The sequence below is a fragment of the Rhododendron vialii genome, chromosome 7a (genome assembly GCF_030253575.1).
Source record: "Rhododendron vialii isolate Sample 1 chromosome 7a, ASM3025357v1".
NCBI lineage: Eukaryota > Viridiplantae > Streptophyta > Magnoliopsida > Ericales > Ericaceae > Rhododendron > Rhododendron vialii.
In genome coordinates, this window is record NC_080563.1 from 1,200,291 (window position 1) to 1,224,154 (window position 23,864).

The 23,864-nt window shown below is 38.8% G+C and overlaps 2 protein-coding genes across 2 annotated transcripts; one reads left to right on the forward strand and one right to left on the reverse strand.

The window, feature by feature from the left end:
• Window positions 1-6,223: 6,223 nt before the first annotated feature.
• LOC131333432 (heavy metal-associated isoprenylated plant protein 39-like) lies at window positions 6,224-8,506 on the reverse strand. Its single transcript, XM_058367951.1, has 3 exons — window positions 8,086-8,506; window positions 7,592-7,667; window positions 6,224-6,821 (listed from the first exon to the last, which is right to left on the reverse strand). The coding sequence occupies exons 1-3, from the start codon at window positions 8,089-8,091 to the stop codon at window positions 6,442-6,444; spliced, it is 462 nt and encodes a 153-aa protein (XP_058223934.1). The 5' UTR covers window positions 8,092-8,506; the 3' UTR covers window positions 6,224-6,441.
• Window positions 8,507-16,350: 7,844 nt separating this feature from the next.
• On the forward strand, window positions 16,351-22,199 carry LOC131333350 (C-terminal binding protein AN). Its single transcript, XM_058367826.1, has 7 exons — window positions 16,351-17,234; window positions 18,162-18,330; window positions 18,421-18,551; window positions 18,838-19,638; window positions 19,776-19,823; window positions 20,816-20,929; window positions 21,970-22,199. Exons 1-7 carry the CDS (start codon window positions 16,668-16,670, stop codon window positions 22,042-22,044), a joined length of 1,905 nt encoding a protein of 634 aa, XP_058223809.1. The 5' UTR covers window positions 16,351-16,667; the 3' UTR covers window positions 22,045-22,199.
• The last annotated feature ends 1,665 nt before the right edge of the window (window positions 22,200-23,864 follow it).

Genomic DNA, 23,864 nt, shown 5'->3' on the forward strand with positions numbered 1-23,864 from the left:
GTTGGGACTTGATTATGATTAGTAGTAGAATTGTGCCGTTTATTTTTAGTGTTTATTACTATTATTAAATTCTTTCCTTTGGAAATAATTGGCGTTAGTTATATCGGAAAGAAAATGTTTGTGTGATCTAAGTACTATCGAGATAAATGAATTGTTTCCACTATGATGAAATTGATGATTTGTTAAGCATCTCTCCATTTCCTCTTTGTTTTTTTTTTTTTTTTTTTTTGAAAATGTCAATATCATTTCATAAGCCATTACATCGCAAATACAGGAATGCACCAAAACTACCTACTCCGGGATTAACGGACACCCTGCAAAAGCAAATCAGCACTAGGTGCCGACATGAGAATCCCGTCCGGGACTAGGCAGAAAGAAAATCGAAACGACATCCCAGTACAAACCATTAAACAATGAAAACAGATGTAATCAGAAAACAACCAACAGATCTCAAGCGAAAAAGAATCTAATCCCAACATTTGTCGACTGAAAAGAGAAGCTCGACGGTCGGAGACCAAAACCTCCTTCGCCCCTGACCTGCAGCCATCTTCGCCAGCGCAAGCCGGCCCTCGACGGAAATCACACAAATAGGCAGCCTTCCGGTTCCATGGACTGCTCGACTGGTAACCGCTAGGCAGACTATCCGATGAAACCCATCCACAAACCAAACCAGAACAAGAACGAAAAAAAAAGATTATTTGCCCACCACCATTACCTCACCAGATCCGGGGGAAGCCCAAAATCGGTACACAACCGGACTGAAAACCAGCCGGTAGAGGAGACGAAAAAATCGTCGAAAACCCTAACTCCAAAACACCTCACCTTATTTGAACCCCTCACCGACTACCAGCTATCAGATCTGAGTCTCCACCGCAAGAACCGAACGGAGAAACCCACAGGCCATGGCCGGAGTCCAAGCGCCGAGTTCAACAGAGGACGAAACTGAGAACGGAGAGGTGAGAAACAGTAGAAAGGGCCGGAAGGAGGAGGGGATTAGGGGAAAAAGGGGAAGGAAGGAGGGAGAGGAGGGGGGCGGCAGCCCCTCCCCCCAACGGAAAAGCCTAGGAGCTGGAAAAGTTTAGAGAGAAGGGAGAGCGGCTCTAGAGAGAGAAAGGGAGAAGGGTTAAGACTCACATTTGAACATTTCACTCATGGCCATCACCTTCGCAAGCTTCGGCCCAACTCATCGGAGGGCTGGGTTTGAAATTCTGGCTCAAGTGGGCTCAAAGTTCACTTACAAAGTTTCATGCAAAACATGGAGCCCATGAGACTTAAGGCTCCGTTTGTTTGGGCATAAAACATTTTTCTGCTTATTTTTGGTGTTTGGTTGTGCAAAAGACAGAAAAATATTTTACCAGGTCAGAATATTGAAATCCACAAAATTTCTTAGGTCAGTCTTTCTTAAGCCGCCGGCCGTGTTCCGAAACCTAACAAGTGATATCGACTCTTCTTGTGAGACTAATTCATACGAAATTCTGTTCCAATTTTAGCTTTAATAGGACTCACAGCTATGAGAATTTTAGACGCGCGTTGAATCTGGAAATTCAGAGTTAGTCACCTGTAGATTTCTCCAGCCACATCAGGTGTGAGCAGTAGGGGTGTAAATGAGCCGAGCTGAGTTTCGGCGAACTCGAGCTCGGCTCGTTTACTAAACGAATCAAAAATTCAAGCTCGAGCTCGGCTCAAGCCTTAACGAGCCAAGCTTAATCATTTACTAAACGAGCCTCTTTAATCGAGTCAAGCCTCTCCCAACGACCCGAGTTTTTGTCGAACGAGCCGAGCTCTACTTGACTCTTTTAGTAAACGAGCCGAAAACTCAAGCTCGAGCTTGGCTCATTTACTAAATAAGCCGAGCCGAACCGAGCCTTAACGAGCCGAACTCACGAGTTGCTCGGTTCGTTTGCAGCCCCAGCGAGTAGAAACATGATCTCTCCCTCTCTCACTGCATCTAGTTCACAAAACTACTACCCTAAGAAAGAGTACACTCATAAGTTCAGCTGTTTAGACAATTCGTCTTCCACCACACTGGTGTATTTCTACTACTGATATGAACAGCACCGGCCTGTCTGTGGTTGCAATTCCGTATCCAAATTTGCTTCATTCACATGGGGGGGAAAATGCCTAGCAAATCCCTTGACTTTCCTTCCAACATTCCCCACATGAATCTACCACCAAATACAACCTTGAAAATGAAGATAACGATAGAATTCAAGTGAACGGAAAGCCGTGGTTAATCTAAATCTGGTGGCTCTCCTCAACATAGGAGAAACAAAAATTCTTTTTGATAAGTCAAATATTCGGGTCTGCTTGCGCGCACACATCGACTAATTCTAAGTGACCAATCTCACTGCAGGGGGTTCCAATTAAAGCTAGAACAAATTAAGCTCTGTATAGACTAACCTCAAAAGAGTTGATAATTGATAGCACCTGAGAGATTTCGAACCCGAAAACCTTACGAGAAAGCAAATTTCTAAATCCCAAGTCTTGGTCACTGGGCTGAGGGGTTTCCAACAGGAGAAAATTGAACACTTTCGTGATTTGAACTAGTTTAGAAACATGTAACTATAAATGGTATTCGACACGGCATTTCTGTTCAGTGGTGCGATTATGACTCCCTGATGTTGAAGATGGAGATTAACATCGATAACTTGGCTTGAAATTACGTTTGAAGATGTAAAAGTTAAGTAGACAGATCGAGTGAGTTCCTAGATGTTACCATCCACTTTACTTTGGTGGGTAAAAGTCTTCAATCCCACAGTTTTACTCCACAAATAATTAAAGTGGCTGAGAGATATGGAAGTGGCTGAGAGATATGGAAAACAGATCAATACCTACCCAATCTAGTCTTACGGTCGAACGGAATTCTGAAATTTTCCCTCTCTCTCAATATTATATGAGAATCAAAGATAACTTATATTTATTGTCGTAACAGATAGATTCTCATGATTCTGTCCCGCACCATAGTATTGGATGAATAAATACTTTACGTGTCAAAACCAGTGGCGATGCTATGTACGAATTGAAAACAGATCAATATCTACCTATTCTAGTTTCAGGTCTAATGGGATCCTAAAGTTTTTTCTTCTTCGCAATATTTTTATAAAAAAAGATAATTTGTTTTCATTGTCATAAAAGACTGATTCTCACGACTCTGTCCCGCACCAAAGCATTAGATGATTAACCCTTTACGTGCCAAGACTACTTGGCGACGCTATGCATGAGTTTACGGTACAATTACCCTATCGAATTCTTAAGATTACTTAGGAATGTATTATATGTTAATTTTGGATGAACCCCGAGATAAAAGAAAATATAGGCAATCTGTCTTTTCAGAGCTATCGTCCCAATAAATCATTTGAGCTGTAACTAACATTTTGTTTACCAATTTGGAGTCTAATCTATTAAAGAAATCAAAGAAATTCAAGCGAAAATATATTTAGTCAATACTAAATCATACCAACCACTAATTAGCACAAACTGGCACTTACAAGAAACAACACATCATCAGTGCCTGCCTAGCTCATAGAATGACTCTAAAGTTATTTAAACAACTTCAGAATAATAAAGTATATCTAATGGAAACACGATCACAAAAGTATGATTAATAATTCAAGTTTTGTGAGAAGCTTATCCATCACAAATGACTCAATAAGATTACTATTCCACGTCATCATCAGGGCAATATTCTTCCATGACATCGACAGCCACTTTTTTATGCGTTTTTCTCACCTTTAAAATTAACAATCCGAAACCCAACACTTCATTCGTAACAGGATACGAATATATAACATTATACGTGGTTAGGTTGTTTCGATGTCTGTAGAAAACGAGAAACGTAATTAACAATGCTGTGCTTTTCGTGTAGGCGGATCCGAATACTTAAGTTTTTTTGCTTAAAAAAAAAAAAAACAATGCCGTATTTTTGCATAGATGAAGTTATAAATATAGCAATTAGCACAAACTAGGAAGTAGTAAACTAGTGGAGTAGTAGTTATCAAGCCTTGTTGGCGCTGTTAACTTCAAAATCCCGGACTTATCGAGGTGCATGCACCGAAGCAAGTAGGGATGGTAATTCCGGCCGCCCCACCCCGCCCCGCCCCATTCCCCGCCCCGCCCCGCCCCAAATGGGTTGGGAATTCGGGGATTTTTCGGGGATCGAATAGGGGATGAGGATAATTTTTTTTTAAAAATGGGGAACGGGTAGGGGATGGGTATGAGTCCGTCCCCACCTCGCCCCGTTTGTGTGTGTGTGTGTGTGTGTATATATATATATAATAAATAAGTTATATACATAAATGAAAATTATATAGGAGCACTATATATACATAAGTGAGGAAGAAAGAAAGAAACTAAATCTCATTGTCAATTAACATAAAAGCAATTGAATTCACTTACCACGGATAGAAGATTAATACAAAGAAGAGCTCAAATCGATAGTTTTAGTCAGATAAATATTGTTCACATCTGATAAATATTGTTCACGTCGGAAACTCATGAAATAGCGTCGTGTTGAGAGACTAAGAAACGAAGCTTTAAAGAGCTCTGCGTGTGTTGTTTGTTCTTGGCGTTTTGCTGCAGGAGGGATACAGGATTAAGAATACCGGTTTTGCCTGTGGTTCCAGTTGGGTCCCCGATTCCCTACGAGGATCCCCGTTCCCCGTTTGGGGAGGGGACGGAGGATAAAAATAATTCTCCGGTGGGGATTGGGATGGATTTGGATTCGGGGATGGGGATAGTGGTATCCACCCCCTACCCGCCCCATGGCCAACCCTAGAAGCAAGCTAGTTCGGGTACCCAAATAACCCCAAAAAAAACCGTGGTCCCTAAACTTTTTGGCATTATTTGAGGTCCAACGCTCTCTCCAATCTACATGGGTGCTACAGTTTCACAAGTTCGAACTGAATTTGGAAGAAGAATGTTAGGTGGATGCTCTTGAGTTTCTTTCTCCTCCTAGTTGATGAAACCTGACCCACCAAGGACCATTATTTGAGTGATCAATTCCCTGGCTAAAATCCCTATCTTTTCTAACGTCAGTTCAACCGACCACTGAGCCACCTTGTCCTGTATGCACGGAAGTTGCCCTATTTTGGGTAAGCGAGGGTATGAAGGTCTTTTGCTCCTATCGGGATCGTGCAATCCCGTCCTGCACCTGGAGTAGTACGCTTCACCGTCGCAGAATTCGAACTTTCACGAGACAATACTTATCACGGCTCAATTATTATTATCATTGAAAAGAAACTCGAGATCAACAAACCTTGTCAAAAGGATTTACAATTGGCTTGGTATTGTGCACGAAAATCTTATCATCGAAAAGCATAGACGCCGGAAGTACTGTTTGAGGATGGTTAAGCTATAAAAATGTTACATGTTTCAAAACTCTGGTTCATGCACCTACTACCTATCGGGAATTTTCATGCAAGTATGCAACCTAGTCACAAACCTAAATTTGAGATATTATCCTTCAATTTAACCTAAAATACAACGGATTTGGTAGCTTGCTTCGCAGTCTAAAGAATTCAAAACACGGTAATCCAGCGTAGTAATTTGCCGTCCATTAGTCCTAACTCATAAGAATCTTGCGTCATAAGAATCTTGCTTGCGACTCTGATCTTAACCTGATAGATTAATTAATAGTACTGTATATCATCGTAAAGGAGGCAGAAGAGTGAAAAGAGCGCATTGCGTTGTTGAAAGAGAGGATGAAGAAGGCTGTAAACATGACAATCTTTTAAAGGTAGCATGAAGATCTACCAGAATGTTTTAACATGAACCAAAACCTAGAGTCATTTGCACTCAATCCATCCCCAAACAAACACACTGTCTGAGAAAAGAAACAACAACGACAACACAACAAGAGAAAGCAACAGAGATACTAGTTGCCAAACATTTTCCACCTAATCCCAAGAAGCTCAAGTAAAATACTAATTGTATAAGCATGCATATGAAAGCAAACATCGCGAATACTGATAAGGAAGTGGAAATGTTCCTGTATAGGCACTGTCGTAACAATCAAATGCAGTTGTATTGCGTACAAAAGAAACCAAGAAATTCTTTTCTTTGCCAGGCAGTTAGCATTCTTACTTGTTGCCGTGTTGGAGATCGCTAGAAAGCCTAGAATAGCAGAAGCAAGTTGACAGCAAAACATTAGGCAGTTCAGCCACCTCAATCCAAGGAAAATATATTTGCAACAAACTGCAGCCAATATTCAAGAGAGACAATAACATAAACTCAACTTAAGCATCCATAATTATTACCAAAATTTATTTAAGATCTCTCCACTGCGCATGATCCATTTACTTTGAACATACCTATAGAACATAACCAACTATATACACAGGACCTTCTCTATTCATAGAAATTCCCACTGGATTCGCATCAATTGGATACAAATCCAAAACCAACTACAAAAAGCACATGATAGTCAAATTTTAGCTTACCAAATTAAGAGATCACACAACCATTTGGATTCTCTTCCACGCTGTGATGAGCATAGTAATACGTGTTCATTGGAGGGTAATATGGCCTATACGGCATAATTCCCACCACCGGTTCTGGTTCCTTCTTCACCGGCTCGTCCTTTTTGGGTTCTTCTCCTTCTTTCTTAGGCTCCTCCTTCTTAGGTTCCTCTTTCTTAGCCGGCTCCTCTTTCTTGGGTTCTTCCTTCTTTGGCTCCTCTTTCTTCTCAGGCTCTTTCGCCGGCCCACAAAGGACTATGTCAGTTTTCCAAAATTTTCGCAATTTGCTCACTACACTCACAGGATCCACCAGTCCAATCACTGTCAATTTCATATCCTTCATGTCCATGGAGATAGAATCAATTCCTGTGAAATCACAATAAGGTCCAGCTAGCTTATAGATTTGAATTTGATCCAATCTCATACCCCTTTCCTATTTCAAGTAAAGACCCCTTAACCCATCATTCCCTCACTTTAGACGTCATGCGAATACTTTAATCCCATCCCTGCCTCTTTTAGCAGTATGTACATTTGGGATTTCGTTGCTTTCTATCCATGTTTTCCTATGTCACCACACATCTGACAAAATTAAGTTCGTTTTCCAATCGAAGAAAGAAGCATTTCCACATTTGACGAATCACTTATCTATTTTAGAATGACTTCAACCAAGTAATTTCCTAATGCTAATATAAAATTTCAAGTGCAATTTTGTTCACTCTCCTTAAAAGAGTTTGAACATTACCTCCCTCTTATTGATTGAAATGGTGTTGGTCTCATCCCTACAATACACTTTTTAATAAGCATGACATCACTTTATGGTGGGATCCACGCCATTTCAACCAATAGAAATGATAGCAATGTTCACTCTCTCACTCAAGTGGAGGTGAACAAAACTCAACTCCCACTTATAGCTTATCTTTTCCCCTTGTCAATTTTAGCTTTATAGCCCAAGAAGCCACGAGAACAAACAAATCTAGTAGTTAGTTCCAAGGATCATTTTCTTTTCTTTTCTTTTCTTTTTTTTTTAAATTATCACAGGTTTTAGTTTATCCCTTACTTTCACATGCTAATGTTTGTGCTTGGCATCATAATAGACCGATGAAATTGGTAAAAATAGATACTTTATATATAGTTACCTGGAAAGGCAGAGACTATCTTGAGTGCCTTCCTCTTGTCTTTGTCATCGTGTAAATCCAATTTCATTATAAGCTTCTGCGATAACAATTCAAGAACAGTGATCCAAATTTCAACCAATTTTACTTAATCTAGAAGGAAACAAAATCTTTTTTCTTTTAATTTTTCTAAGTACGAAAATCATCACATCTTTTTGAAATCAACTAGATCCACATAATTCTTGGTTGGATCAAATCAAGTTATACAACATAAATTGTAAAAAAAACGCAGTTCAAGATCTGGTGTAGAAAAATAGAAAAAAAAAAGCAGTAGAAATGAAATCACTGATACATAAACTATTGGTAACAAAAAGCAGATTCTAAAAGCTCCACAAAAAAGACCACTAAAATTTAAAGAGAACCCACAAAGAATCGTGTCTTGAAATCGAATCAGAACAATGATTGGGGAAAATAAATTGAAACAGAGGAATAAACGAATGAGAATCAAAGTATCGAACCTTCATTTGGGTGGGTAATTGAGAGCTTAAAAATGTAAATGGGGCAGATGAATGTGGACTGCTGAGCGCAGATGAGAGAGAGAGAGAGAGAGAGAGAGAGAGAGAGAGAGAGATGGGAATGTTGGGTAAAGAGAGAGAGAGAGAGAGAGAGAGAGAGAAGAGAGAACGTAATATCGAATACTTAATTTTGAATGTAGAAAATGATGGAGAGAGTGGGCGGAAACAGAAGCAAGGAAATCCGAATCGAAACAAGAAATGCAGAGTAGGAGAGAGAAATGGGGGGAAAAGGTAGAGAGAGAGAGAGGGGGGGTGGGGGGAGGATGTGGAGAGAGAGAATGGGTGCACGTTTCAGGTAGAAATGGTGACCGGTGGCGGGGTTTTTAGGCCAGCAGTTTAGTAAGACGGAAGCAGTGAAAATTGAAAAAGAAAGAAAGGAATTAGCAAGCACCACGCGTATTGACTATCCCGTGAATGGGACGATCCACCACCTGTTTGAGCACACAGAATGACAAGTACTAGTACCAAGTTGCTGCTGACAAGGCAGGGAATCTCTGCATTTTTTGTGGTTGTCATTGTAGTTTCAAAGTACAAATCCAAGCTACCACGTACTAATACTAATTAATTAATTAAAAAGTGATACAAATTTTTTTTGAAGAGATTAGGCTTTGTTCGTTTTCGAGTTTAACTTTTTTTTGTTTTTTTTTTCTAATTATTACCATAGTTTTCTCTTCAATCATTATTTTATTTCTTCAATTATTATTTTCATTTATCTCTCTATCTCTCTCTATCCATTACATTTCTCTAATCATTACATTATTTCTCTCTCCACCTACTACCAAAACTAAAATATCCAAAGATGAAAACTAAACAAAGACACTGTTTTTTATGGAACCCATTTAGAGATTTCACACAAATATTCGGAATCGTTCAAATTTTTCAAAACATTTTTTAAAGCATCCTTGTAAAAAATCAGCTCTATTGGATATCGGTAAATGCTTGATTGATTATATGTCCGATTTGTTGACAGGAAATTGGGCATAAAATCGATCAAGCTTTTATTGATATCCAATGGAGCTGTTTTTAACAATAATGCTTAAAAAAAATTAACAGTTCCAATCATTTGTATGAAATCCCTAAGTGAGTCCCATAGAAGACGGTGTACTACACCAAATGGTGTACCCATTGCAAGTTGACAAAAAAGAAGAAGTTAATTGGACATTTATAAAATCATGATTGTGTGAAATTTGTCTTACAGTGCATTCTTTTAATCACTCTGACCTTTCATTTTTCCAAAACGCATATTGTCCGACTACGTGGCTGTCTTTATCTAATCAATTTGACTTTTTTGCAAAACTCGTTTTTAACCAACTCATTATAGATCGTGATGATCATTTGCCGAAGGTTGCTTTTAAAATGCCCTATAAGTCTGTATTTGTGTTGACGCACTGCAAAAACTCCAAGTCCAAGTTTAATTTTCACTCTATTTTTAATGTCACTATTTCTAAGTATGTTGTATCACTAACATATTCAAAAATTGTAAATGATTTAACCCTTGTTTGATTTTCGAGAAAAAATCGTAGATTCAAAATTTTCAGTATCTTTTCACCTTCTTTATTTTTCTTTATAATTTTCCTTGTGCTTCGTTTTTTAATGTTGCCGACTAGTTTAGCTAAGTTGATGTTGATGCTCTAAATAAGTGCTCTTATATGTCAACTCTGTATGCAAATCTTTTTCTTTGTTCGGATGTATTAGTCAAAAGCCTGCAAGTTTAAAATAAACGAGATTGTATCTGAAACCGTACGACATATGTGAGTACTACGTGAATTGTATGAAATCAATGAGCGTGGAATAATTGCAGGTGTAGCACTGTTAAAAAATAGTAGAAGAACAATACTGCTATTTTTCAAATTTAAAAAAAAAAAAAAAAAGTTGAAGCAAAAGTTTTTCTCACAAGTAAATTATTACTCTTTTCAAATGTTTGCCCAATCCTTTTCTTAAGTTTGGTGGAATCATGAACATGTGGAAGGACGAGGTTCCTGTCCATCACGCAACGCAGAGGCGCGTGGAATAACTACCCAAAAATAAAATAAAGCCGTCACTGCCTCCCTTCAAAAACTTCGCCGAGTTTTAACAGAGGATCGGGGCTGCCAAACAAAATCATCTCAGCCGTCAATTTAGAATACTGAGAGATTTGGTGTTGACCTGTTGCTACTGTGCATGGCGGCCGCAGCTCTCATCAAAGGCCAATTATCTTTTTCTCTTCTTCTTTTTTTCTTCTTTTTTTCTTTTCAAACCGAAAGGCCGTTATCTTTCCTTTCCCTGTGTTTCTAAAGTTTTATCGCTTTTTATGAAATTTTACCAAAATCGTGTTAGATTATATATTAAAAAAATAAACGTTTGGGATTAAAAGCTAAAAAATAAACTGAAGACAAGCATTATTTTTCGTTGTCCTAAAAAAATTCCGGATTATAACTTTTCTCCCATTCGGTCTGTTTTTTTTTTCTTTCCCCGTCGAAACGAATAATTAATTCTAAATAGTTTGACGAAAGATTAAACAAAAAAATCACTAAACATCAATATATTTGATGTCTTTATGAAAATTAATGCCTTGTTCGTTTCCCTTTATGAAAAAAAAAATTCCAACTCAAAAAATACTAATTACCCATACTTTCAATCATTCTCCACTCATTACCCATATCTCTAATTATTATCCTAATTTATCTCTCCACTCATTACCCCACAAACAAAACCCAAAAATGGAACCGTACAACAAGGCATAATTTTCTCGAAATATACCCACAACGGTTTTCCTAATCTCTACCCACTAGGCGGAGAATAATATACACATAATTTCAAATAAGCTCGGATATCAATACATTTCTCACAGATATTAATACGCTTTCACAAATATCAATATATATTTCTCAAATATCAATACACTTTTTAATTATTATCCTACATTTTTAAGGAGATGTTAGAATAATCCTGCCCCAGATGCCCATGTAATCTTTAATTAATAATTTTGAGTTTTTAAATTGCTATAATGGTTCTTATGGGAGTCCAAGTCCAACTAAAGAAACTAACCTTTCTATCTTTCTTTAGTTGTTTTCTGTTTAAAAGTTGATTCATTCAACATCCCAAGGATTCCAAATCGCAGCCCCGTCTGATAACCCGATTAGTCACGATGGGATTGGTAAGGTGATAAAATTGGTAATGAGGTGGGATTGTTAATGAGATGAGATAGGTAAATTGTATGTTTATTTTGCATCGGATTAAAAGATGGGATTGAATTAGTAGTACCAACCTCATGTTTGTTTGCAATTGTTAGGATGGGTTTCAAAAAATGAATTGACAATTTTGTCCTTGACATTCAAAACTTTTTGTAGCTGGGCTCCATTTCCCATAAACAATTTCCATACTTGGTTTAACAAGGATAGTTTATTACTTTTGCAATAGGAAGGTTGGGATTGGATTGTGAATACCAAATCCTAAGTGGTATTGCTAATACCCTCAATTTGGGTTCTTAGTAGTCCGATCGAACTACCAATCCGAACCAATTTTGTGAACCAAACACAATATTGCTAATACCTTCACCTTAGTAATCTAATCTCAATCCCAACCCACAAGAGCCTTATTAAACGGGGGTTTGGCTGAGTTGCATGACATAGCAATCAAACACTTAGCACATCAAACACGAGCTTAGGTGGCCAACACAAGACAACTAAATAGCTTGTCATCCAAGAGGTTGCAAGGTTGAATCTCATAAAAGTCAATGTTCCGAACCTTCAGACTTATAGAGATTTGTCAGGTCATTAACTTCAGGACCTTAACGGTCCGTTTGGATGGAAGATTTGTTTTGGGAGAATATAGGGGATGTTTGGCACTTTCTTTTTCAACTTCTCATTTTCCCTTTTTGACATTTTGGCTGTTTGGTTATTAATTTTCAAAATGGGTTTCAGAAAATGAGTTCTGGCACTTGATTCTCATTATTGCCTTTTTCCTATTTTGGTTGTTTGCCACCCCATTCCGAAAATGGGTTTTGGGAAAACACATTTGTTCATTTTGCTTAAGGAGAGGAGAAATAAGAAAGTCGTCCGGAGGAGCTTTTTGCATTTTTGGCTTCTCTCAAACACTATTTCTCTTGCAAAATGCATTCTGAGCATATTTATCCAAACACTTACCAGGATTCAAAATATATTTTGACCATAATCTAAAAAGTCAAAAGACAAAAAGCTGAAAATGATAAGTCAAAAAGTAAGCTTCCAAACACTTTACCAAATTTAAACTACATTCTGACCAAAAAACCAAAAAATTGAAAATTAAAAGTCAAAAAGTAAGCTCCCAAACACCCCTATAAAATGAGGGTGGATTTGAAGGTGGATATGTAATGAGAGGTGATATGTTAAGAAGGGTGGATTTGTAATGAGGTATTTGGATGATTTGTTGAGAAGGGAGATTCGATAGTTGGATATGATGGGATAAGGTGTCAAATGACTTAATTGCCCTTGTGTATAAATTTAATGTTTAAAATACAATTAATTGCATATAATTATCATAGCCCCTGATTTCAAAACCCCAAAATTGTATTTATTATACTTATCATATATATTTACAATAATTGCAATTTAAAAGTCATTTTTATATATGTATGTATATGTATACCAATAAGTCTAGAGACCTGGAAACCAGCCCTTTCCCCAACCTAGGATAGCTAACGTCAGCGTAAAGTTAAAAAAAAAAAAAAACAAAGTCCTGAAATTTTGAATCGGCCCTCCTAGGAAACCCATTCGCGCGAAAACAGAACGGAACAGAGAGATAGAAGAGGAGGAGGAGCCCGACCATCACCTCACTTCCACCATTGTCGACCATCAGCCTCACCACCACCACCGGCGTCACCTCCACTCCGTCGACCATGAGCACCACCGGCGACCGACCCGTTGCGAAAACCAATGCACCAACACTCCAGTATATAGACAAGGAAAGAGAGAGGGAGAGACCTTGGCGGTGGGTTTGTCGTCAGTGGTCGTCGGCGGAGCGTCGTTTTTCGCGAAGGGTTGGTCGCCGGAGGCGAACCCGATGATGGTGGTGGTCGCCGGAGGTGGAGGTGAGGCTGGTGGTCGCTGGTGATCGCGCTATCAGTTCGTCCATCGACCTCTCTCTCTCTCTCTCTCTCTGTTTGTCTCTCTCTCTCTCTGTCTGTTGGAAGACGATCAGTGAGGTGGGAGGTGATTCAAAACTTTTCAGTATTTTGTTTTTGTTTTTTTAGGACGCCCAAAACGACGTCGTTTTTGGCTATCCAGGGTTGGGGCATGGGCTGGTTTTCTGGTGTGTATACTTATTGTATGTATACCGACAGTATACCAAATCCATTCCCCAGCCCCATTCACCCTCGCACAACCCCATCCACTAACCACTGGATTCACCCACGCACGACCCCATCTTTTGCCTTCGTCCGCCGCCGATCATCACCCCTCATCTGTTGAGTTTTTCAGCTGTAAGTCTCTCTCTCTCTCTCTCTCTCTCTCTCTCTCTCTCTCTCTGGTCTGGTCTGGTCTACAGAGGAGTATACATGCGGGATAGATTCGAAGAGGTAAGGGCAAAATGGTCAAAATGCCAGCCCGCTTCACTAACGATAGGGTACCCCTGTCATTATCAAATCCGGGAACACCTGGAGATGAAATCGGGGAAGACCTCAAATCCCCCTTTCAGTTTTCACACCCAAACACTAGAGATGAGGAGAAGCCGGATTCCAAATCCGGCTAGCTCACAAATCAGGGGTCATCTCCCCCATCCAAACAGGCTGTAAGATTAGTCGAGATGCATGCAAGCTTGCCCAAACACCAAATTGTAAGACAAATATCTACAGAATTCCTCACTCAAAATGATATATATGCCCAGAGCCAGGGGGAAGGAACCCTATAAATTGTGAAAATATGCATAAAATGACCTCGTAATTTTTTAACATCTTATATACTCTCTCTATTTTAGTGTCCCTTTTTTTTATAAAAAAAAATAAGGTGTCACTCCATTCCTTTCGAAGTAATAGTAATAGTTTCAACTGCAAACTATGCGATAACTTTTGCGGTATTTATGTACAAAAATATCACTTGTTTTTACAAGTTGACTTTCTTTCTTTCTTCTTCTTCTTCTTTTTTTTCCAATTTGCCCCCCTCGATGTTCAATTCACGCAAGTAGAATGGAGTGCAGTTGGTGCCTCTCTTATACTTTCATATACATAGGCAGGGTTCGATTCCCGTAAGCACTCATCCCCTTTCTAAGTCTCCTAAGATAGAATATATTAGGTTCAATGAATGACCACAAAAAAAAAAAAATTTATAATAATAATTTGAGGCTTTATCTCACCCACCGCAAATTTTCTTCTTCTTCTTATTTTTTTTTATATGAGGATTGCAGAATTATAAATTAACCCAGCCCGCTTTACTCTAATTTTTAACAATCCCACATTCATAATTAAGTATATGTAGTACAATTTACAATTTATTACGTAGTGTGGGAGGAGAATAACTACCCTATACGATAAAATTTCAGCATGGGTCATGTCCAATAACCCTGCAAATTTTGATAATAGGAAACCACTACTGTAAGTAGTCTGTAACCCAAAATCTGAAAATATCCTAAAAATCCAAATCCTAAACCTTGATTTATTACTAAGTAGTAAATAGCAGGGTATCCTCTCCTTAGGATTTTTATTAACTTCTTTTTTTTATGGAGTAAATCGTACTCCAATTAATATACTCTCCTTCGTTTACGATTATGAGATTTTGGATTTTTCTTCATTGTTAAAGACATACAATCTCCGGAGAATATGAAACGCATGGATACTTCATACAGATTATGCCTTGGAATGAAAGAGAATTCCGAATTCGTTTTGTCTCGGAAAAGGAAAGAAGCAGTGCTAAGCCCATGCAGCCCAACGCACGAGCCAAGCTTCCAAAATGCATGCAGCCCAATTGTGAAAGACCATGTATTCATTTTCATTTTCTATGGTCGGCCTAGAAGAAAATGGCCTTTCACAATTTGGGTTTTCATCTGAAAATGATAATTTGTGCAATTTCAGTCATTTAGAAAAAATTTAATGATTTAAAAAATTTGTTCAAAGACTTTTACAGGTTTAGAGAAAGTCCCAAAATCTGAAAATATCCTAAAAATCATAAACCTTGATTTATTACTAAACATAGGAGTAGTAAATAGCAGGGTATCCTCAGGATTTTTATTAACTTTTTTGAATGGAGTAAATCGTACTCCAACATGCTCTCCTTCAGTTGCGATTATGAGATTTGGGATTTGTCTTCGTTGTTAAAGACAGACAATCTCCAGGGAACATGAAGCGCATGGATCGATACAAATTATGCCTTGAATGATAGAGAATTCCGAATCCGCTTTGTCTATGAACAAGGAAGCTATAAACTAGTTTGATTTTTTCCGTTTCTATTATCCTTTTTTCAGAAAAGGGGAGCAGCAGTGCTAAGCAGAGGCAGCCCAACCAAAATGCAGCCCAACACAAGATGAAAAAAATCAAATACACTTGCATGCAGCCCAATTGCGAAAGACCATGTATCCATTTTCGTTTTCTTTTGTCGTCCTTGATGGAAATGGCCTTCCCAATTTGGGTTTCATCTGAAAGGGTAGTTTGTGCAATTTCATTCAGATAATTTTTATCTGAAAAGTGAAAAGTGATTTAAATTTGATGAAAGACTTTTACAGGTTAGAAAAGTCATTCAAACAAATCTGAATTTGTTGAAATGAACGTTGAGAAGCAGCTGTTAGTCCAAACCCCTTCATACTTGTCTTCTGAGAATCTAATGGCATCTGTCGCGTATCTGGTCACTCAATCAACATTGATTTCAATGGTTGCAAGATGACTATTGACTAGTGACGAATATTCGAATATGACGAAAGACGTTCAAAAAAGCCTCAAAGAAACTCATTCTGTCATTTTTAAAGTAGGCTTTTTAACGGAACTGTATCTTTTTGCTTATAAAATCCGGATGACAAAAAAGCCAAGTTATCGTTGGATTATTTCTTCCTGTCTACTATATTTCTTTTAACAACTTCCTTTCTACTATTAAATTCAAATTACAAATAAAAGCGTTTGTATTGGTTGGGCGGCCATTAAAGTAATCCACTTTTAGGCTTCATTTCCACCATTTCCTTATTAAAAACTTCAATAAGAAAATTGATTTCCCAAAATATTAAAAAAAAAATTGAAGAAGAACCAAATTAAAGGGACCAAAAGATTCGATCTTGCAGTTCAAAAAATTAAGATCTCGATCTTAAAATATTGGCGGGGACATGGCCGGAATTAACCAAATTGCGAGGACATTCCACAGAGATGCTGAGAGAGAGAGAGAGAGAGAGAGAGAGACAGAGAGTGAAGTGAGAGGCAGAGAGTTGGAGGAACTAGGGTTTGAATCGTGACCCTCCAACCTCTAACTCACTGGGTCACTGGAAAATGCTTCTTCTATAATCAAAGTTTTGCTGTACGAATCACGAAAGCTGATAATGTTGTGACAAATCCTCGATAGACAGTACTTCTAGATCTCTACAGGAAAAAAAGAACAATGTCCCACCACAGCGCCGTTGCACCTCCGCCACTCCCCTTGGTCGTAACCCTAAACTGCATCGAAGACACCGCCTTCGAGCAAGACTGCCTAGCCGGCGCCGCCGTCGTCGAGCACGTGCCTCTGTCCCGCCTCGCCGAGTCCAAGATCGAGTCGGCCGCCGCCGTCATCCTCCACTCCCTCTCCTTCCTCCCGCGCGCCGCCCAGCGCCGCCTCCGACCGTGGCAGCTAGTCCTCTGCCTCGGCTCCGCCGACCGATCCGTCGACTCCTCCCTCGCCGTTGACCTCGGCCTCCACCGCCTCGTCCACGTCGACGTATCGCGTGCTGAGGAGGTGGCGGATACGGTCATGGCGCTCTTTCTAGGGCTTCTTCGTCGCACTCACCAGCTCTCTCGCCACGCGCTGTCGGCTTCCGGATGGCTCGGCTCGTTGCAGCCGTTGTGCCGAGGGATGCGGCGGTGCCGCGGGCTTGTGTTGGGGATAATTGGCAGATCTGCTTCGGCGAGGTGTTTGGCTACTCGGAGTTTGGCGTTCAAGATTAGTGTGCTTTACTTCGATGTTCGTGAGGTAAGAAATTGAGAGCATCTCCAGCCTTTCATTATATTTTTACTGAAATTTGAGTAAAAGCTTCATTTGATGTTAAGCACTTCAATAGACAAACCCTAACCTAAGGAAAAGCTTCATTAACAGCATTATTGTTAATTTGAGAGGCACAAAGTAGCCTTCTTAAATTTTAAGTGAGGGTTTGAGTCTCCCTTGATTTGAGTAAAACTTACTTTGATGTAAGTTTGAGTCGAGGAATGGAGTTGGTATTGAGGTGTTTTTACTAAATTTTGAGTTTTAAGTGACAAAAAGGGTTCAAGGGCTGCAGATGCTGAGAGGATCTGCTGAACTGTTAACTACATTGTGCGTGACTGAATGAATGGACTGGAGATGTCATTTGAAAATATGATGTGTGATGGTCTTTGTAGTTCTAGATGATTTTTTGAACAATGTGTCAAGTGGATAATAATCTTAACCTTCTGTGGATCGTCTTGTAGTTTTTGAGCTTCGTGAAAGTGTGTTTTGTTTGTGTTTGTCAATGCGTGAAGTTTTATGGATAAAAAGTACAATAAACCTTAGGAGATTACGGGTAATAAGTTTGAATGAGGAGGGAGGAGTTTAAAAACACAACAATTTGTGTAACATTGTGCACAACATGCCGATATTGGATTGTTTCATTGGTAATGGGGTATTTCTCAATACCCAATAAAGCAATGACACACTGACATGTTGTGCAATAATGTTGAGTTTGTTGCATGGCTCAATGAGAAATTTTTGTATTTCCTACAAAGGAGATTAATCTTGGTGACTTTAACAGAATATGTAATACCACTTCCAGTTGATATATGCTCTTAGGATATTGGCCTTGCCTCCTTTGCGTGAGTGATAGTCATTCTAAAGTTATAATTTGTGTCCTGTTCTAACTTATTTGCCCTCGATACATTTACGCAGGAAAACGAGAAGCTGAGTAGATCCTCAACAATATTCCCTCCTGCTGCCAGGAGAATGGATACCCTCAATGATTTACTTGCCGCTAGTGACCTTATTTCTCTACACTGTGCTTTGACGAATGAGACGATTCAAATTCTTAATGCAGAATGTTTGCAGAATATCAAGCCTGGTACTTCCTCAAACTTTGTTACACTTGAGAGATTTTATACATAAATCTTTCCTTTTGTTTTTGTTCACAAGGATGTGTTCGTTTGTGCAGGGGCATTTCTCGTGAACACGGGTAGCAGCCAGCTGTTGGATGACTGTGCTGTAAAACAGCTTCTGATTGATGGTACCCTTGCAGGCTGTGCTCTGGATGGTGCTGAAGGGCCACAATGGATGGAGGCATGGGTATGATGATTAGTTTTAGGGTATGAATGTAGAATATGATCTGTTTGTTGAGTAAATATGGTCTTCAAGGCAGGATTTCATGTCATGATTTCTACGACAATGATTTCTTTGCAGTGATGATGACGATATTTGCCTTTAATATCAAAGCCTGATTTTGAGTATTGAGTATTAACTATTAACCGTCTTCCATATGTATCATTGTCGTTGCGTATGCATTGTTAGCACTTAGCAGGTCCATAGTTTATTGGTTTATTATGTTCAAATGTCTTTATCATTATTGATTCAGGTAAGAGAGATGCCCAATGTATTGATACTTCCCCGCAGTGCAGATTATAGTGAAGAAGTGTGGATGGAGATAAGGGAGAAAGCTATTTCTATATTGCAGACATTCTTCTTGGATGGTGGTGTTCCAAAGAATGCTGTATCTGATGAGGAGGATGTGGAAAGTGAGATAGGCTATGAAAATGAACAAGGTGATAAACACGAGAATGAAGGTGCCCTTCAGGGTTCGTTTAGCAAGCAATTGACAGCTGATACCAACGTAACTACGGAAAGCTCCCAGAGAAAGAGCACTAATGAATCGAAGGAGTCTCCTGTCCAGCATCAGGGGTCAGCTTTGTCTCAAAATACTTCTTCTCGATCTGAAGGAAAGCGCAGCAGATCAGGTAAGAAAGCTAAAAAGAGGCACGCCCGCCAAAAATCCCTGCAGAAATCGGATGATACTTCTGCATTAGAGAAAGAGAGTACTTCACGGCGAGATGATGATACTGCAATGAGTGGTACAGATCAAGTCTTGAGTTCCAGTTCAAGGTTTGCTTCCCCTGAAGATTCGAGAAGTAGGAAAACACCGATTGAATCCATACAAGAATCGTCTTCTGAACAAAATTTAAAAACAAGCATGAGCCTGAGCATAAAGTCTGGTGAACTGCTGAAGGATGGTTATGTTATAGCTTTGCATGCGCAAGATCGACTTGCCCTTCATGTTTCCAGGCAAAGAGTTCAAGGCGGTGGTTGGTTTCTTGATACCATGTCAAATGTAACAACAAGAGATCCAGCAGTGCAGTTCCTTGTTGTATTCAGAAGCAAGGTTTGTGTGGAGGAACTTAATATATGTGTGTTGGGTGATTTTACCAATCTCCATTTTGTAAATATGGCAAGTGACATGTTTTACTTGTGAGGATCTTCCTGCTTAGGTGATTGATTGTTCCTATGGAACTTTTGCAGGACACAATTGGTTTGCGATCTTTTACTGCTGGTGGAAAGTTATTGCAGGTATTGTTCATTTGTATATATTCAAATCTCTTGATGTGATATTTGACAAGGTTATTTAAGTGCAATCCTTTTTACTTTCAATATAAAAGACGGAATGGGCAAGCATTGGGTTATTTACCTTTTTTTTAATTTTCCATTTTGGGTGTTACCTGTTACCTTTTCCAACATAGTTTGTGTCATTTTTGGGTGATGTATTTAGTTGTGGGAGTTGTAGGAATGAGTTCTGATTGTTGTCAGATGTTTGATGAATAAGATGGCTTATCGGTCTGCACAACTGCTTTCAGGCCAAATATTGATCTGTTATGACAAATTTCTGTTGTTTTTTTTTTCTTTTTTTGTGGTTTTCGTCGTTGTTGTTTGATGGTTGAGCTAGGGGTTTATGAATCAGATAAGAGACAAATACAATCTAAGAAGGCAGTAAGAGCCTGTTATTTTTTTGATAAGTCTGTCATCTGACAAATTTGAGCCCCTTTAAATTTTGAAACGCAAGACAAGCTGAATCTTACTCAAGATAATGGAAAATCTCCTTATCTATGTCCAATCTACCCCATGGCCCTTGTTTCAGCACATTATGGAAACACGCCTTGGTGTTATTTGGTTCCAAAGTATCTCCTTTTTGGAGTTGCTTAAGTCTAGGAGGATGTGAAGACTGAAGAACGGGGTATAGTTTCTTAATTTGGATGTGTTATTCTCCAAGCTCGAATTCTTAATGAGATCTTTTTAAGAGTGGAGCTGCTTCATGTTGCATTTTGGTTTCCAAGATCATGAAAACGTTGTTACAGTCTTAGTTGAAAGTTTCTTTCTGATGAGCTTCTAGTGTGTGGTTGGATTGTGAAAGTTGAAGCTGCTTAAGTTCACTCTAGGCATTCTTGTAACAGTAGGATGTAATGTTGTCACTCTGAGGTAGTTCTTCCTGCAAATTATTGAAATTGAGTGGTGATGTTATTGGACATCGGTTATATAAAGATTTATATTCTATTTCACTATTGCAGATAAATAGAAGAATGGAATTCGTATTTGCAAGTCACAGCTTTGATGTTTGGGAGAGTTGGACTCTAGAAGGTTCATTGAAGGAATGTAGACTGGTCAATTGTAGAAATCCCTTGGTAAGTTCATCCCTTGCTCCATTTAATTCCTTACTGTTTTGCATGGGATCTGTAGCAAGTGGCCACTTGACATTTATATCAGTATGCTAGTAGGGGTTACATAAATTTGATGTGTTTTTTGAATGTGCACATCTAAACATATTTAGGTGCATTATAATATTATACACTGTTTTGTGAGGGAAAGGAAAGGGACGGGAAGTTATAGCTTTTAGGGAAGGAAGGTACACCTTCACTTGTTTGATTGAAAAACAGTGGAGGGAGAGTGAAAGTGTGAAACTGCATCTTTTTGTTGCTTTGATCACTCACTTTCATTTTATCCCAGTTCTGGAGGGGGAAGAGAAGTGCTTAAAATGTGGGCCTTCTCTGCCCTTACAAGCCCTAGCAAGGTGATAACTAACTCTTTGCGGTGCCCCTCCAAACCCATCAATCCAGAGGCAATGATAGAGCTGTATTTTCCTTTAAATGGTTATTGTATCAATTCAAATTTAGGACCATGAATGGTAGGACAAGTTTCTGGTCCATCAGAGCTCTTGTTTTGTTAAGCCAAGGGTTATTATTTCTATTGAGTTGAACCCTACTCTGTCATTGCGGAAACCCATTGTGTGTGGATATTTGAGGGGAATATTTCCATTCCGCTTGGCGGTGTATCATCATTCATCTCAATGCGGAGATAGTGACAGGAATAATGGCTCCAGTTATGAAGATGGACCAATGCTTCTGTCACATTTTTTTTTAACCTTCCTTCCTACCTGATGTTCTCTAAAATTCTAAATACTGTATACTAGTTTGTGTTTTGAGTGACATAAAAATTCAATGTCGATTAGGCTGTTGGCTGTCGTATTCAGTTACTTTAATGTTAATTACATCCATGTTTTAACTGTGAAAAGGATTCGCAAATGAAACAAAAGTTCAAGGCGCACGCTTCCTCTCTGTCTCTTTTTTTTTTTGGTTTGACTGCAACTCTCTCTCTCTCTCTCTCTCTCTCTCTCTCTCTCTGTCTGTGTGTCTCTAAAGTTGCTTCTTTGTGATGCAAACTGCAGGCTGTTTTGGATGTACGTGTTGAGATTCTTGCTACTGTAGGGGAAGAGGATGGGGTTACTCGCTGGCTCGATTAGGTTGCGAAACATTTGAGGTTACATACTTGTTTTTTATTTTGGCTCGAGGTTTGTAATATTTGCAGAGTTGTAAAGCATTGGATTTTCACACTGAGTGAGTCAGGGTTGTGTGTATTCATGTGGAGATTAATCCACCTTATTTTCCTTTTCTTTTCTATTTTTTTTTCCCTTCACCAACAACCCCCCCCCCCCCCCGCCCCCCCCCCCCCCCCCCGGGATGTTGTGCTAATCCACGTCCTGTCAAAAGTCATGTTTTTGTTTGGATTTTTATTTTTTATTTTGGATATTTAAGGTTTTTGATGGTCTCCACCATTTGACTGCAGCTCTTTCTCTATATTGAGACTGTAATTAGTGCAGAACTTCAGAGTGCTCTCTACTTCTGGTTCTGGGATGTCTAGCTTCTTCTTCTTCTTCTTCTTCTTCTTCTCTCTCTCTCTCTCTCTCTCTCTCTCTCTCCAGATGGCAATAGTAGTTGGTGGCAAACGTAATTGACAATGTTACATATAGAGAGGTTTTTTTTGGAGTACATTAGTACAATTTGAGCCCAAAAAAATTCCCTCTTGAGCTAACTTCAATAATCAGGACCGCTCATTTTTTGTCGAGAGAATCAAGAATATCAGAAATCATGTTTGATTTTGGAATACATTCATATTGTAAAAAATGATTGAATTGAGTTATGATCCAATGTCGCAATTTTTTTTTTTTTTGCAAGATAAATTTGTTTCGAAATCATATCAAATGATTATCAACCAACTTGATTTGGAACATGCTTGATGTTCGCAATGAACTAGACAAAATGAATAATTCTGAATATTCAGTGGTTCCAGAAAAAAACGTTTTGGGATTGACATTGTACTCTCCACTCCTTCAAATTCGAATGGATGGGAGGATTGGAGAGGAGCTGATTCTGTTTATTTGATAGGGTCAATGATCCTTAGATTGCATCTCAATCGAATAATAATTGACGATATGTGATTTATTCGGTCGAGATGCAATTTAAGCGTCTACAAGTTCCCACCCACCTGCTTTAATTGTCAGTGGTGCGTTTGGGCGTTCCTTTTAAAAAATCTATTGAAGTCCTAGTGGAGGTACTACTTTTTCTTTGGTAGTAGTTGCCAAAAGGGGTGGAAAGTTGTGTCTAGCTGACAAGCGACAGGTACAGTGCTTTCGACCACACTAGAACTTTCAACACCAGCCATTCAAAAAAGTTCCAGGGTTAACTTTTATATAATCCGTTTGGCCTGCATGCAAGGGTAATTATTAATCGCTCCTGAAGCATTATTCAATATAGGCATTTTTGACATGGCACTCCACATGGGCACGGCATCACACATTTGGTGCGAGCACCACGCAAATATGTGATGGCGGTTTTGATGGAGAGTTCATGAAGCTCTAGAAGTATTAAATATTTTTGTTTGGAATGAAGTAGGTGAAAAAAATAAATGATTTGTGTTTATCATCAAATCTCATTGTTTAGTATTACCAGCCGTTTACTTAATCAGGATTAGGTCGTGAAATTGGACCAATTATCATAAGATCATGCTATTTGCTATTATTATTTTTCTAAGTAATTCCTCATGCTTAGGATTATTGATTCCAAGGTAAGATTTCCGATCCCGGGATAATGGAGCTGATAGGATTAGCATGTAGATAGTAATGTTAATTCTTCTCATCATTTCGTCATTCTTGCCATTAAACCTTTGAAACATATGACTTAGAATTAATCCCGTTCTCCCCTTTTTTTCATATCTTAGCAGCGATTCTCTTAATTCTATTGGTAAAACAAGGATCAAGGATAACTTATATGACAGTACGATTGT

Coding starts and splice junctions, on each gene's coding strand:
- LOC131333432 (XM_058367951.1), bottom strand. Junction 6,822..7,591: donor GATAGTCTCTGCCTTTCCAG/GTAACTATATAT, acceptor GTGATTTCACAG/GAATTGATTCTATCTCCATG.
- LOC131333350 (XM_058367826.1), top strand. CDS start 16,668: ATGTCCCACCACAGCGCCGTTGCACCTCCGCCACTCCCCTTGGTCGTA. Junction 17,235..18,161: donor TTTACTTCGATGTTCGTGAG/GTAAGAAATTGA, acceptor ACATTTACGCAG/GAAAACGAGAAGCTGAGTAG. Junction 18,331..18,420: donor TTTGCAGAATATCAAGCCTG/GTACTTCCTCAA, acceptor TCGTTTGTGCAG/GGGCATTTCTCGTGAACACG.